This window comes from Pogona vitticeps, chromosome 2 (assembly GCF_051106095.1).
Source record: "Pogona vitticeps strain Pit_001003342236 chromosome 2, PviZW2.1, whole genome shotgun sequence".
Taxonomy (NCBI): domain Eukaryota; kingdom Metazoa; phylum Chordata; class Lepidosauria; order Squamata; family Agamidae; genus Pogona; species Pogona vitticeps.
In genome coordinates, this window is record NC_135784.1 from 181,003,353 (window position 1) to 181,018,777 (window position 15,425).

The 15,425-nt window shown below is 46.0% G+C and overlaps 1 protein-coding gene across 3 annotated transcripts in view; it reads left to right on the forward strand.

Moving 5' to 3' along the window:
• SLC25A23 (solute carrier family 25 member 23) overlaps positions 1–15,425 on the forward strand; it is a 50,508-nt gene that overhangs the window by 32,675 nt on the left and 2,408 nt on the right. For all 3 annotated transcript variants that reach the window (XM_072991503.2, XM_020798725.3, XM_072991504.2), the window contains exons 4-9: positions 607–718; positions 8,276–8,434; positions 9,564–9,716; positions 13,526–13,633; positions 14,576–14,743; positions 15,006–15,156. In XM_072991503.2, the coding sequence (XP_072847604.2) occupies positions 607–718; positions 8,276–8,434; positions 9,564–9,716; positions 13,526–13,633; positions 14,576–14,743; positions 15,006–15,156 (851 nt within the window). The remainder of the gene's footprint in view (positions 1–606; positions 719–8,275; positions 8,435–9,563; positions 9,717–13,525; positions 13,634–14,575; positions 14,744–15,005; positions 15,157–15,425) is intronic.

Consider the following 15,425-nt stretch of genomic DNA (forward strand, 5'->3'; position numbering starts at 1 on the left):
GGCTGCTAGAGCCTCCGTGTCCCAGAAGGACCAAGCATGTGCTGACTTGAGCCCCTCCTAATATGCCCATCCTGGTTGCTCCGATCAGGTTTGGGCAGCTGGGTTTGATAGCTGGCATTTTAATTTTCCCACGATGCTCCTGACACTGCATCACTCTAGGGTACTGTAAGAAATTAAAGTTCTGCACTCTTGTGCAGTACCCAGCACGAACAGGAGTTCTGGGCTGCCTGCTTTTGACATCTATTCCCTCTGTTCTCCCCCCCCCACCCCCAAACAGAAGGATAAACTTGGATTCAGATCTTCCAGATGTGGGGCAGAATTGGGACATGCGAAATGATAGGCCTACCATTAGAATGGGGGAGGTGAAATGCCTCAGACCATAGAGCTGGAGTAGTATTGAGTACAGTTATTTACTTATTGTGTGGCTCTGGTATTTCTACTGCTGGGGAAGGGAGACGTGCACTTGAGGTGGTGTGCCTGAAGTACCCAACATGAATGCTATGGACCAGGATGATTACCAAGGAAGGGGAACTTGTGCTGCTCTTTCTGAAGTCTCTCTTTACTGAACCCTCACTTTACTGTACTATGTGTGTGTGTATGTCGCAGTATCGACAAGGACGGCACCATGACCATCGACTGGCATGAGTGGCGGGACCACTTCATCCTCAACCCATTAGAGAACATGGAGGAGGTTGTACATTACTGGAAACACTCAACGGTAAGCCACGTTGCTCCCCCAAATGTCTCGATTCTGAGAGCGGGCAGGGTTGGAGTCTGGAATTAGGCAGGACATAAAGTAAGTTGGTTCTCATTGCCTTGTGTCCTGTACTGGGGGTGGGCAGGGAATAAACTGTGAGGCAGAAGCATTACTTATACACCCAGCAAACCCCAGAATCTCACAGCCAGCCTGTCCGCGGCCCTTTGTGGCTGGGGGAGTCCTAGTCACAAAAGGGCAACTTTTCAGAGCACTGCTGTCAAGTATTGAACTTCAAACACCTGCTGAAAATGTATTTCTCCACGGAGGCATTCCCTGGGTGGTGCTTATTCTCACAGCTTGTTTCCTTGAATTGACTGTTGGAATGTTTTAAATTATTTTGTTAAGTGCTTTAAATTGTTTTATATTGTTCCTGTGCTTCTGTAGATGGATAGATTTAGATTTCCATTTCAGAAGGGCCCATTTGTATATAAAGTGGCAAATAAATATTTCAGATAAATAACTATCCCTCTGTAGAAAAATACAGTGGTGCCTCACTTAGCGATGTTAATCCGTTCCGGAAAAAACATAGTTAAGTGATTTCATCGCTAAGCGATTTTAAAAAGCCCATAGGAACATATTAAAACATGTTTAATACGTTCCTATGGGCTAAAAACTTACCTTAAAGCGAATTTCCTCCATAGCGGCGGCCATTTTGGGTGCCTCTACAGCAAGGCAAAATAGCGGCAGCCATTTTTTGTGGCGGCCATTTTGGAACCGCCAATCAGCTGTTTAAAAAAGTTTGCTTTGCCATGATCGCTTCGCCGCGATTATCGCAAAGCGAATTTTAGCCATAGGGGCCATCGCAAAGCGATCGCTCTTGCGATGGCCAAAAGTCCATCGCAAAGTGATTTCATCGCTCAACGGAGTGATTGCTAAGCAAGGCACCACTGTACTCATATTTTCCACATACAAACCACACCATTCAGACCAATGCAGATTTTTAAAAATCCCAGCTGAGAGAATACATAAAACAAGAAATTTTCAATGCTTGATTACTTATCCATAAATTAAAATGGTTATGTTTCAACAGAACTATATTAGCCAGCCAGGAAACTGCCCTGTGCTTAATCCCATCCATTCCTGATCCCCCGCTTACCCGCTCACCATTTCATCCAGAAGTGGAATCAAGGCTGAATTGTGTCTTAGCTAGTTGGTCGAAGATCCAACCTGCAGGCTCCTCTGCAGCAGGAAAGGACTGTACCAGACAAGAGGAAAGTGAAATCAGACCTAGTAAATTTGTACTCATTTGCTACCCAAGGTGTGAGGGACAAGTAGCCCTTCAGATATTCTTGGACTCCAGCTCCCATTATCCTTGACTATTAGCCACACTGCTGCCGGAGCTGCTGGGAGGTGGACTCCCACAGCATCCGGAAGACTGTGTATTCCCTGGACCTCTCTTTCTCCGCTAGAGATGAGCAGCCCTACAGCCCATGTGGCCTTTGACCTCATTTCAAACCATCTCTAGTGTAAATGATCAGTTCTGGCTTCTGTAAGCACAAGAGTGCCCTTCCTTCCCATCACCATCTACTCCATTAAGGTGATGAGTGCAGGAGCCAGAGATTGGTGAGGTGAGAAAAAAAGAGGTGGCAGAGAGAGTGAAAAAGGAGGTGGCAGAGAAAATACAAAAGGATTGGCCTCAGCCCGGGGCTGGCTTCAGCTCTGCCTGCTGCTGACATGGTGACCTCAACAGGAGATTATCCTCCAAGGGATTCTGGCCTTGACGGGGGGAAAGGTTGCAGTAAGGAATCCTCCTTGCTCCTGAAAAGCAGTGGGGTCATGTTCCGGATTGGGCTCTGGTTCAAGGTGTCTAACAATAGTTTGCTGGGGGAAAGGACGCTCAGGGTTAAAGCTGCTAAGTCCTTGCCTCCTCTTTGCAGAGGGACACTAGGTCACTCGGGGTTAAGGCATTATTATGGGAACGGCAAGTAGTGGGTTGGTGTTCAGTGACTACCTTTGTTGTAGACAGAGGCACGGTTTTGTAGAGCGATACCTACTCTTCCTTGTAATGCGGGTACCGATGCTCAGCTGAGGGGCCGAGGGACTAGAGTGCAAGTCTTCCTTACCTGCAGGACGGGACACAAACCTCTGCTCTGGATGAGAAGGTGTGGCCGGAAGGAAAGCAGGGACTTTGAATGAGGCTTGTGAAGAAGTCAGAAGTCAGAGGAAGGGGAGGTTTTCAGTCAGTTTCTGGGTGTTGAGGGTGTCTCTCTAAGGGTTTGCTTTAAAGGTTCTTAAAGCCTTCTTCCCCAGGCTTAAGGTGTGAATAAAAAGATCTCCCCTATTAAAGCTGCCTCTCACTAGCACTCTCTGCCCATAAAAAGAAGAAAAAACTTTCTAAAAGCTCCTTGTAGCTCCCCAAAGTGGGACCAGCATGAAACATGCCCTTGCTTTCAACAAACAAGAGTGGTCGCAATGACCAGATAGGTGGGGTAGAAATGAAATGAAATGAATGAATGAATAAATAAATAAATAAATAAATAAATAAATAAATAAATAAAATAAAATAAAATAAAATAAAATTAAATTAAATTAAATTAAATTAAATTAAATTAAATTAAATTAAATTAAATTAAATTAAATTAAATAAACCGAAGGTATCCGGCAAACCGTGATCAAGAGAGAGCCCATTCTGACCATCTCTGGCTTCTGCTTCCCAGCTCTAAAGGAGGTGGGCTTGGGGAAGAGGGGCAGGCCAGTAGGTAGGTAGGTAGGTAGGTAGGTAGGTAGGTAGGTAGGTAGGTAGGTAGGTAGGTAGGTAGGTAGGTAGGTAGGTAGGTAGGTAGGTAGGTAGGTAGGTAGGTGCTGTGAAAGTTCAGCTGCCCTGAGTGATGGGTGTTGGCCACAGCCTTCTTTCCTCACTCTCCTCTTCCAGCCAAGCTAATCTCATCAGCCGATCGGAACAGGGCAGATTAATGTTTATATTTAAACCCAGTGTCGTCCCCCTCCCTCCCTGGCCCCCACCAACCCCTGGTGGGTTGAAGGAGACGGCTATGCCGGTAAAGTTAGGGGTGGGGAAGGAGACGAGGCAGGGTTCGGTTAAGCCAAGAGACCTCATTCCCGCCCCTTTTGGTCCCTGCAGTGCTTTGGGAAAGAAGGGAAGTTGGAATTCTAGTGATTGCACCCACCCACACACACCCACACTCAAACACACCCACATACACCCACCCACCCACACCCACACCCACACCCACACCCACACACACACACTGAGAAGAGGTGGAGAAGTCTCGTGGTTAGAATGGGCCTTGTTGGATTTAGTCCCAGAGGTGGGTGGGTGCCACTGGCACATGCCACCTTGGGCACCAAAATGTTTCGGGTCATTCCCCCCCCCGTCCCCAAGACTTCAGCTTCCTCCTTTGCTCTTGATCCACCGCTTGATTTTGGACTGGATCCCTCTTCCTGCCCTGGGTCTTTAATCCAATGGGTGCCGCATGGGATTGGCTCTTCCACCAAAATCCCTCCCACCCGCCCGCCCGGCAGTCACTACTTAGCTCTTCAATCCCATTAAGACGATTGAAGGAGGGTTTATTCTGTGCCTCCTTTGCAGTACAGTACCTTCCTCGCCTTTCTGCAGAGTCCCAGCATGGAAGAGCTCTCTCCTGTCAGGAAGGGGCCTGAGGCCCAAAGGCCCCCAGGGATCCCTGGGGATGCAAAGCTGCTGGCCCTGGCTGAGTTGTGGGAAGCTGACTTCTGGCACCCCAGAGGCCTGGAGTCCATCTTGGGGGAACGTGACATGGTAGGGCGGATTGCCGTTGCTCCTCACAAGCTCCTTTCCCTCTTTTTTCCCCCCAATCCCACAGCCTGCCTTAAGTGACCCATCATCCCTCTTGATCCATGCTTCTCGTTCTGCCATCTCCTCCTCTTGCTTCTCTGACTGTGGTGTTTGGGAGCCAGAGCTTGGAGGCAGTAGCTCTAGGGCCAAGCTGAGCTGCCGTTCTCCGGACAGGGTGGGGGGTTTGAGGTGAAGAGGGAGGAAGGGATTTTCCCCAACAACAATATATGCTGCTCTAAACAATCCTGTATTCAGTCAAGTTGTTCTGGGGTGGTTTGGCACTGAATGGGCAATTCAGACCCATTGACTTTATGAGAAATGTACTCCTGGTGGAGAGCAAACTGGCTAGAACTGGCTGGATGATACAGATCAACAGAACTGTCTACATTTCTAGACTCTCTTCTTGGGGATGTGTCCACGGGAATGCTTGTAGTGAGTGGCTGCGCTTCAGAACCAGCCACTCAATTTCTCCTTTTTAAGTAACAGGCTCTGTTCCTCTTCTGTAGCCGAGGATCAAATTGGACGCATTGCTTTTTTTTTTCCTTATTCTCATCCTCCATCCAGCAGGTCAGGACGTTTATGGAATCCATGAATCGGCACAGAATGAGTTCTGCAGTTGTTGATATGTCACTTTGTGAGAAATGAGCCATCTCAGAGTGTGGACTTGTTAAGTTTCATAGTAACACACACACACACACACACACACACACACACACACACACACACACACACACACACACACACACACACACACACACACACACACAGAGAGAGAGAGAGAGAGAGAGAGAGAGAGAGAGAGAGAGAGAGAGAGAGAGAGAGAGAGAGAGAGAGAGAGAGACATAACTTTTCACCACCAACTGCCCCTGAAAGGAACCAGGGCTGCGCTATCTGCCTCTCATTGCCTCATCTATCTCTATGCTAATTATCTTTTTCACATAAAACATCCTGCAGAGAGTTTGAACAAATGTTCTGTTATATTTGATATTTCTCTCAGCATAGCTCTTCCTACTCCCATTTCTATCTACCAAACAGCCCTGTGGGGGCCATTTATCTGAGAGAAGCTACCCCAAGTCACTCATGGTTATGAGTGGGATGGAATTTCAATCTGGCTCTTCCTTCCTTCCTTCCTTCCTTCCTTCCTTCCTTCCTTCCTTCCTTCCTTCCTTCCTTCCTTCCTTCCTTCCTTCCTTCCTTCCTTCCTTTTGCAAAGGTTATTGGGTTTTTTTTTTAATATGAGAAATTTTATCTTCAAGGGTGCTTTGCCTGTATGATTGTTCTGGGATTTTTTTCCCTTCCCACAGTTCCATTTCATTTACCATCTCATGATGATAAAGCCTCTCAAGATTTGCTTTTCATCTTTTTGTAACCAGTTGTGCCTACTGTCCTTTGAAAAAGCATTTTGACTAAAACCACTCCAGAGAAGAGAAAGAATGTATATAAAAAGGAAGCCCCCTGAAGATTGGCACTGGAAATATAAGGCTTAGATTTTAACACTGCCTGGGTGTGGGTTTGTTGACCCTGCTCTCTGTTGTCTACAGAAACACAACCCAAAGTGATTGGGGCATTGGTGCCAAGGTTTAGACTACATTGGCATCACCCATGCTGTATGCGTGTGGGTATGTGATGTCTCCTCCATAGTCTTGATTTAATATCATGTGAGTCCTTGAGTTCTGGAATGTTTTCATTTTTAAAATCCAACTGCCCTTGAATAGGATCCATAGCAGGTTGTCAGCTGGCATAGCAAAAAGGCTTGGGTGACTTACTGGCTGTGAGTTACACCCACCATTTTAGTCTAGGAAGGGAGCTGTAGCTGATCTATGATTAAAATTATTGAAAGTGAGGAGGGAGTTGAGTATCACAGCAAGGATTTGGAGAAATGCCAAGAGGTAGAGCGAAAAATGGAAATACTTAGATCTAAGCAATGCATTGCATTTGAAATTATTTCAGTTTGCCAAATAAATTTAGGGAAAAAAAATGTCAAGAGTTCAGTCTGTAACACTGAAAGTCTGGAGCAACTTTTTTAATGATTTGTATTCTCGAAGGCTTTTCCGGCCGGGATCTGATGGCTGTTGTAGGTTTTTCGGGCTGTCTGGCCGTGTTCTTGAGGTTTTTCTTCCTAAAGTTTTGCCAGTCTCTGTGTCCGGCACCTCAGAGGACAGGAGTCAGAACTCTGTCTGTGCTCTGGTGCAGTTTTTGGGGGGTATAGTTGAGTATTTATAGCTGGGGGGTCAGCTTTTTGTCCTTTTCAGGAGATTGGGTGAATATAGTGATCAGTGTGTGGTTGTTGTTGTTGTTGTTGTTGTTGTTGTTGTTGTTGTTGTTGTTGTTGTTGTTGTTGTTGTGGGTGTATTGTTGTGATAAGGGTGACAGATGATCTGTTACTGTGATTGATGGGTGTTGTTAGCTTGTCTTTTGTGTGCAGTGATCATCGGTCCTTGTGGCTGGGTAGAGTTTGTTGATTTTTTGCAGACTGTATTTTTCAGTGCTGGGAGCCAGGCTTTGTTGAGATTTAGACTTCTTTTTTGTTGAAGCTCTGGATTTCAGTGGCTTCCCTGTGCTGTCTAATATAATGATTTCTGGAGTTGTCCAGTACTTCTGTGATTTGAAATAGAATTTCATGTCCAGCTTGTTTTAGGGCATGTTCAGCTTCTGCAAATTTTCCCGGTTGTTTTAGTCTGCAGTGTCTCTCATGTTCTTTGATTCTGGTGTGGATGCTGCATTTTGTGGTTCCAATATAAACCTGGCCACAACTGCAAGATATCCAGTATACTCTTGCAGTGGTGAGGGGGTCCATTTTGTCCTTTGCTGACCATAATATTTGTTGTATTTTTGTGGCAGACCTGAATACTGTTTGTAGGTTGTGTTTTTTCAAAAGCTTCCCCATCCGATCTGTGACCCCTTTGATGTATGGCAGAAATACTTTATTTGTGGGTGGCTGTTTTTCCTCTTCAGTTTGGGGTTGTTTTCTTGGTTTGATGGCTCTTGTCATTTCATTCTGGGAATAGCCATTTGCCTGTAGGGCCCGGTTCAGATGGTTGAGTTCGGTGCTGAGAAATTGAGCTTCACAGTTCCGATTTGCACGGTCTACCAGTGTTTTGATTATGCCTCTCTTTTTTTGTCCTGGGTAGTGGTTGGAGTTGTTTATGATTGTTCTTACTGAGTGGCTGTGCAGAAAGAGTAATCTCCGATTAAGTCTAGCCAAGGTCTCACCCTGTTTAATACCAACATACACAGATAGGATGCACCTGTTTTTTTAATTGCATTTGCCTATCATTACAATTCTGTTGCACAGTCTTCTCTTAAAAATCTGAAAGAAAGAAGGAAATTTTAAGCTGTTAAACCATTTTAGACTGTGTATGAATGTATTAGGTTGCCTTTTACTACGTCAGGGGACCTGCCCTTCCAGTCCAATAGGTCTGGGAACCTTCTTGCTCGTTTATCAGAGGTTGGTCCTGAATGTATGCCCTGAGGCCCTTCCTTGGCAGCAGGTCCGTGAAGAGATGCCAACCAGTCTGTTCTGTAAAAAGAAAGGAAAGAACTTAATCACGATGCTCAAGATATACTGTATGTTTCCTATGAAAATATAATAAAATTCAACCTGTGATGAAATTTGACATTATGGGACTTTGACAATATTTGCAAATTTGTTTTGATTCATCCTACGAGCTTCCCTGAACCAAATGCAAGGGGGGGAGTGGGTGGCTGCTCTTTCCGTTTCCTAATGAGACCACGTTCCTTGGCAGGTCCTAGACATTGGTGAGTGCCTCACTGTCCCAGACGAGTTCTCCGAGAAAGAGAAGAAAACGGGGATGTGGTGGAAACAACTGATCGCTGGAGCGATGGCTGGGGCTGTCTCAAGGACCGGAACTGCCCCCTTGGACCGGCTGAAAGTTTTCATGCAGGTAAGGGCTGCCAAGTATTGTACAAGGCGGGCAGGAAAGGGGTGTGGGGATTTGTTGTGCGGTGATGTTACGAGGGTGGCACTAGTTTTTTGCGTGGGAGCAATGATGCAGTAAAAGGGGCCTTTATTTTATCTCCCTGTATGCCAATTTGTGGGCACTGTGGACTATAGGTGAAGACTACAGAAAAAAAGAAGGCTGTCTTACCTAACATGAAAGGACGAAAGCAAATTCCTGGCACATTATCAAGAAAATTAACAACTAGGGTAGCCTGCCCAGTGTGTTGGACTATAATTCCCAGACAACTCCACCTGTGGCCTGCCAGCTAAGAATGATAGGCACCATAGTCTGACAAATCCTGAAAGCACCACACTCAAGTAGGCTGATGTGGAAGCAGTGATTTATTCTTCGAGACATAAACCAGAGTAGGTTTGTGCTCCTTAAACTGATATTCACATCATAGAGGAGAAGCTGCTGCTGACAAGCTTGGCTTACAACAGAACCATACAGTTTGCTGGAAATCAGAGGGAAATATTTTCCTAGAAAATATTTTCCTATGCTAATTCATAATTCTCCCATTTAACATTGTCTAGAATCCTGTTGCTTACGTACGCTGGCATAAGTGCAACAGCATAAATAGCAGCAGTGCATTGCCACCAATTAAGGAGTCACTGTTGTATTCCCTGTCACATGCCAGGTGTGTGACTTGATGTGCAACAAGAACTGTTACATAGCTCAGGGGTTTAGGTCTCTGGCTGTGGAGCCAGAGGTTGGGAGTTCAGTTCCTGACTGTGCTTCCTTGACAGGGGCTGGACTTGATGATCCATAGGGTTCCCTCCAGCTCTTCAGTTCTCAGATTAATACAAGCGCTGACTCCTTAACCAGAGGCAATTGGCCATTGTCCTAGTATATGTAAACAACAAGATTCTGGACATTACCTCTTTTGAGTCCTGAAAGAGTTTCACTGTTAAGCCTGGAAGAGCTTTTGTAAGGTTGCAGAGGATACTGGATAGCAGACAGTAAAGCTGTGCTTGCTTGTACCATCAAGCCAACCCCTGCTCATGGGAGAGAACGGGACGCTCTCTCTTTGCTAGCCAATTGACACTGACACTGTGATTCCTGCTTGCTGCAGGTTCATGCCTCGAAGAGCAACAACATGAATGTGCTAGGGGGATTACAGGGCATGATACGTGAAGGAGGCCTTCGCTCTCTGTGGCGGGGCAATGGCATCAATGTGCTGAAGATTGCCCCTGAGTCTGCCATCAAGTTCATGGCCTATGAACAGGTAACTATGGGAAGAAAGTGGATGTTGCAGCTTTGCATGGTCATGCCTGTACGTGTGTGTGTGTCAGCTTTTTTCAAATAGTGTTTCGCTAGAGACAGAAGAATCACTTTGCATTTCCCATCACGGTGATGCTGGCCTCACCTTTGGGCATGTCTTTACTCCAAACCTAGCAGTTCAAAAGCATGCAAATGCAAGTAGATAAATAGGTACCACCTCGGTGGGAAGGTAACGGCATTCCATGTCTAGTCGAGCTGACCACGTGACCACAGAAACTGTCTACAGACAAACGCTGGCTCTATGGCTTGGAAACGGGGATGAGCACTGCACCCTAGAGTCGGACATGACTGGACTAAACATCAAGGGGAACCTTTACCTTTATCTTACTCCAAAACCAAACCCATAAATGTCACCGCTTCTCTCCAAAGAACCTTTGGGGATGCTTAACCCAGAATAAAACTATGAGTATACTCCATGCTCCAAAAAGAATGGCTTTTAGGACTAGGTAACTAATTTGTCAGTCTAGTGTAATGGACTGGGACTCAGGAGAACAGGGTTCGAATCCCCACTGGGCCATGGAAACTCACTGAGGGAGTGGAACTGGTAAAACTACTCCATAATACATAACTTACCTTGAAATCCCTACTAGGATCTCTATAAGTTCTGACTTGACAGCACAAACACAACCAATTTGCCTGAATCTTAAATACCAAACCAAAATGTGCCACTTTGAACTGGGTTCAAAGGGGACAGGATTGGTCTGAAGCAGATTTGAGTAGTTTTGAAGTGATATGAACACTGAAATAGACAGATCATCTCTCCCAAGTTGCAGAATGGTACTTTATGGGGGAAAGACCAGAACGATGTAAGAGGGAAGGAGGAGGGCAGCTAGATTTTGCTCATAGACAGTTCTAGCCAAGAGATCTGTTGACGCTTTTCAGTCCCAGTGCTTGAAGAGGAAACATTTTGTTCACTCAGTTCTGTCATGCAGCTCTTCACAATTTGGACTTTATGTTTTCCTGTCAGTAGCAGATGATTGAAAAAGCTACAGCGAGTGTTTTGGTGGCTGTTGGTTCTCTTGTTTAGTCAGAGTATCTGTCTCTCCGAAATCTTTCTGTCTTGTTCATTGGAACCATTAATTCGAGTCATTAATTCAATTAATAATCTGTTTGCTTTATATGAATATTATTGTATTAGGTTGTGATACCTATTCTTTACTCCTTCCCCACCTTTTTAGCTTCCAGTCTGTGTTGGGCAAGAATCTTACCAGCACTCTTCAATTACAGGAACTTTAAGAAAAATTAGCATTTGGTGACAGCCTTGCTTTTACCATAGCTTGTGTTTCTCATTTTTTCAGTACATCAGCACTCCTAATTCTTTCTCAGTCCAGGCCTATCCTTCCTTACTTTCTATATTTATTGTTTATTTGGATAAATCTCTATGCTGCTTTGTGTGTTATTGTAGTATTTTTTTTTAAAGGTAGTGGCTTTTCCTGTATTTCCTTTGTACGGCCTTCCACACATTTTGTCCCTTAAGTTATGGTTGATTTCAGTCTCTGTTGCATAGTGTGTTTGTTCCCTTTTTACAAGGTAACTGTTCTGCACAAGCACTATGTGAAAGTCATAGTCACTATCACAGTGTAGAAAACAGGAAAGGGATTAGCACCCTTAGCATTTCAAATCAAATGTTAAAGTTAGATAGGATGCAGAAGCATCTGAACCTATCTGTGTGAAACTGGTGAGGAACAATCAGCTCTGAAGATACTATAGGGGAACCAAATTTCATATATTTATATGAAAAGAACATTAAAACTGTTTGTATGACACATCACCACCACCACCTCTAAAATCCTTGATCTATTTGTCTGGAATTTGGCAAGAGCAATCCCCTCTGAGAAGACTCCTGTATCTCAATTTCAGGCATTTCATTCTCTTTTTTTTTTTAAGTGGGAAAGAACGGGAGGTATGAAGATTCAGATACTGTGCCTGACCTTTCCAAACCCAAATTGCAACTCTGCATCCAGAAAGACTAAGATTCTGTAAAAAGTACATACAAAGTGGGTCCACCTGTGTCATTTCTGATTTTTTTGTGATTTCTTTTGCAATTATTTGCTACGTTTTCAAGTGCTATGGTAGGTATTTCACACTCAGATGTAAGCCCCACTTTGTTCACTAAGATTTGTTCCCAGCAGTTGCCCATTGGATTATAGCAGTTTTATTCTTGGTTTGTTAAGTCATGTATGGGCAGTGGTGGTAGGAGTATGACCAATGAAAGTCACTGAAACCTTCCCCCTTAATCAAAGGGGATCTTACTCATCTTATCCCTGTGAAATTTTAGTAAGCATTGGCTACGTTGGTTCAAGCTTTCTAGACATAAAGCCTAGAAATTCTTTCCCTTTTAAAATAAAATGAACCAAAAGCTAAAGTTTTTAAGAAGCAGGATTTCTGTGCTCCCTGGCAAACATACAGTGATGGAACTGAAACATGGAACTGAAATCTCCACAGTCCCACAACACTTGGTATCAGGGTTCCTGAAAGTTAAGGACAATTAAAACAATTGATCTGGCTGGAGAGCTCAGTGTTTTGGGTACCCACCTGCAGAGACACTTGTCGTGAGTTTGATTCCCCAGTAGTGTCTCCTACAAGAAGAGCCTTGGGCAAGCTGCCCAGCCCTAGAGCACCCCCAAAAGAGGGGAAATGGTAAACCATTTCTGAGTAATCTATGTCCAGAAAACTTGGCCGTAAATCAGAATCAACTTGGCAACACATAATTATTAATTATTATTAAGCCTTGTTTAGCCTTTATTGAAGATTGCAAAAAAAATCGCATAAATAATTGTTTGTCATTAAACAAAAAAGCTTATGCCAGCTGAAGAAGGAAAGTATAACTGAAAACAAAAACATCCCATTTCTGCAGACACTATTTCCCTCCTCTTTTCCGTCAGTAGTAAAGCAACCCTGCGATCCCCTCGTTCGCTTGCTAGAGCAAGGCCTGCTGGTGTTTCTGGCAAATGACATCGTTGGTCCTGCTCCGAGAAAGGCCCTGGAGCTGCATTCCTCTTGCCCTTCAACACTGGGAAGGCAAGCAACCCAAGCAGATCTTGGCTAGTCAGGGAGAAAGCCCCTGACACTCGGCTTCCCCCCCCTCTTGGCACCCCAGTTCCAAGCCAGGGTTGGAGAAGCATGGACCATTTTATCCTTCTGATTTTCTAGGCATGGAAAGCACTACCCAGACTCCTAACCATCTCCCCACCTCCTGAATATCAGTGTTCCTGCCATATCATTTCCAGAAAACAAGCAAATAGGACAGATACCCTGTCAATGTTCTCCCAAAGAGTAACTGTGAAGAGGCAGGCCTGGGATACCTGTGTCTCTCCAGATGCTCTCGAACCCTGGTTCCCAGCAACTCCAGCCAACCTGGCCAATGATGAGGCGTGGTGAGATAATTCTTCATCAACATCTGGAGGGATGCAGGTTCCCACCACTGTGTTTAGGTGACTCTCCTTAATAACATCTGGCATCACTTTGCTATAAAGCAGTGGTTCCCCACCTTGGGTCCCCAGAGGTTTTTGGACTACAATTCCCAGAAATCCTGGCCTAACACAGCTTAGTGGTGAAGGCTTCTGGGAGTTTTAGTCCAGGAATACATATCTGGGGACCCAAGGTTGGGAACCACTGCTTTAAAGTATTCTTCCCCTGGTGTTTAGCTATAATGCAGCTCCCCTTGCTCACACTCATTGCCTTTACTCTGCCTGTAAAGGTTTGGGAGGGATCCGTATTCCAAGTGTTTGAAGTCGTTATTTCTCCTTGCAGATCAAGCGGGTGATTCGCGGACAACAGGAGACCCTGAGGGTGCAGGAGAGATTTGTTGCTGGCTCACTGGCTGGTGCCACAGCACAGACCATCATCTATCCTATGGAGGTGAGGTCCATCACTCCGCTGAGATCGTATCCGATCTGGGTGGGAAACCCTCAGGGTCGGCCCTGCCATGAGACAGAAAGGAAAGAAAGTATTTGGATGCTGAACACTCTAAGAACAGCCACCCTTAGGTTTTATTTATTTATTTATTTTATTTGTACCCCGCCTATCTGGTCCACCGGACCACTCTTTTAACAGAGGGGGACAACTGTGGCCACAGAAGAAGCAGATTGCAAAGGAGGGAGGTCGCTGGGAAGAGGAGTCCATTGGCAGTGCAGGGGGTGATTTAAAAAAAGTCTTAAGCTAAGGGTTTGGAACAGAGATGAGGATACATAAGCCAGCTTGAGAAGCATGGCATTCCTCAAGCATCCTGGGAACTGTAGTTTCATGAAGGTGCTGATGATTCTCATTTCCTCCGCCTGAGCCCTGCCTCATAAGACTCTAGAACAGTGGTCCCCAACCTTGGGCCTCCAGATGTTCTTGGACTTCAACTCCCAGAAATCCTGGCTAGCAGAGATGGTGGTGAAGGCTTCTGGGAGTTGTAGTCCAAGAACATCTGGAGGCCCAAGGTTGGGGACCACTGCTCTAGAACATCTTGAGCAGGGGCAATGGCCTTTCCATCTGTGTAAACTGAAGCCAAAGCCAGCCGTTGGTGGGGGCCAAAGTGGGCACGGTCACCCTTCCACCTGCTTCCTCTCCCTGGCTTCCGGCTTCTGCCTCTCCCTGTGACGGTCTCCCCCAGTTCCAGAGGAGGGAAAGATGGCCGTTGCTAGAGGCCTGTACTGGGAATGGGCTTTTGGAGCTGGGCTTTCCCCTCAGTCCTTCTGTCATACGTTATATCCTAATTTTCCCTTGGATCCTACTATGTATATCAGGTGCCCGATGAGAGAGGGAATTAGGAGCCTAGGCTCATCCCCCTTTTTCTAACCCCCCCCCCCCCGCTAGGTTCTGAAGACCCGGCTGACTCTCCGTAAGACGGGCCAATACTCAGGAATGGCCGACTGTGCAAGGAAGATCCTTCAGAAGGAAGGGCTGCGTGCCTTTTATAAGGGCTACCTGCCCAATATGCTGGGCATCATCCCCTATGCTGGCATTGACCTGGCAGTTTATGAGGTCAGTATTTGGCCAAGGGTTGGTGCGAATGGGGGGGGCACTCCTCTGCCAGTGGGGCTGAGGATGGGTGCAGCCCTGGCTGTCTCTTTCCTTTGGGGCCCTTTTGAAAGACCACCCCTCCCTCCCTCCCAGTCCTGCCCCTTTGCTCTGCAGCAAGAGGGAGATCCCTGCTTCCTTCTCCTCTCTCATGATGTTCCCCTCCCCACTCCATGCTGAAGACAGGCCATCCTCTCCCCATCTCTCCTTTCTTTCTCTCCTGCAGACCCTGAAGAATACCTGGCTGCAGAAGTACAGCAAGAACACAGCTGACCCAGGTGTTCTGGTGCTCCTGGGCTGCGGCACCGTCTCCAGCACCTGCGGGCAGATTGCCAGCTACCCGCTAGCCCTGGTGCGGACCCGGATGCAGGCGCAAGGTGAGGTGGCCCTACGGTCTGTCTAAGGGAGGTGCTGAAGGGGTCTGTGGGTCGGGGCATGAATAAAGACCTGGGGTGGGGGGAGGGATTAAGTGGGAAATCCCTGAAAAGACATGGGCATGAAGGTAAGAGGAGAAAAGTTGGCATTGTGGGGAGAGAAAAACAGGCGAGGCTGGAAAGATTTTAAAAAACAACAGGGCTGCTTTGTAGGTTCAGAAGGAATAAACTCTGTAATTCCTAATGCTACATATTAGTGGGATCTCAGTTTG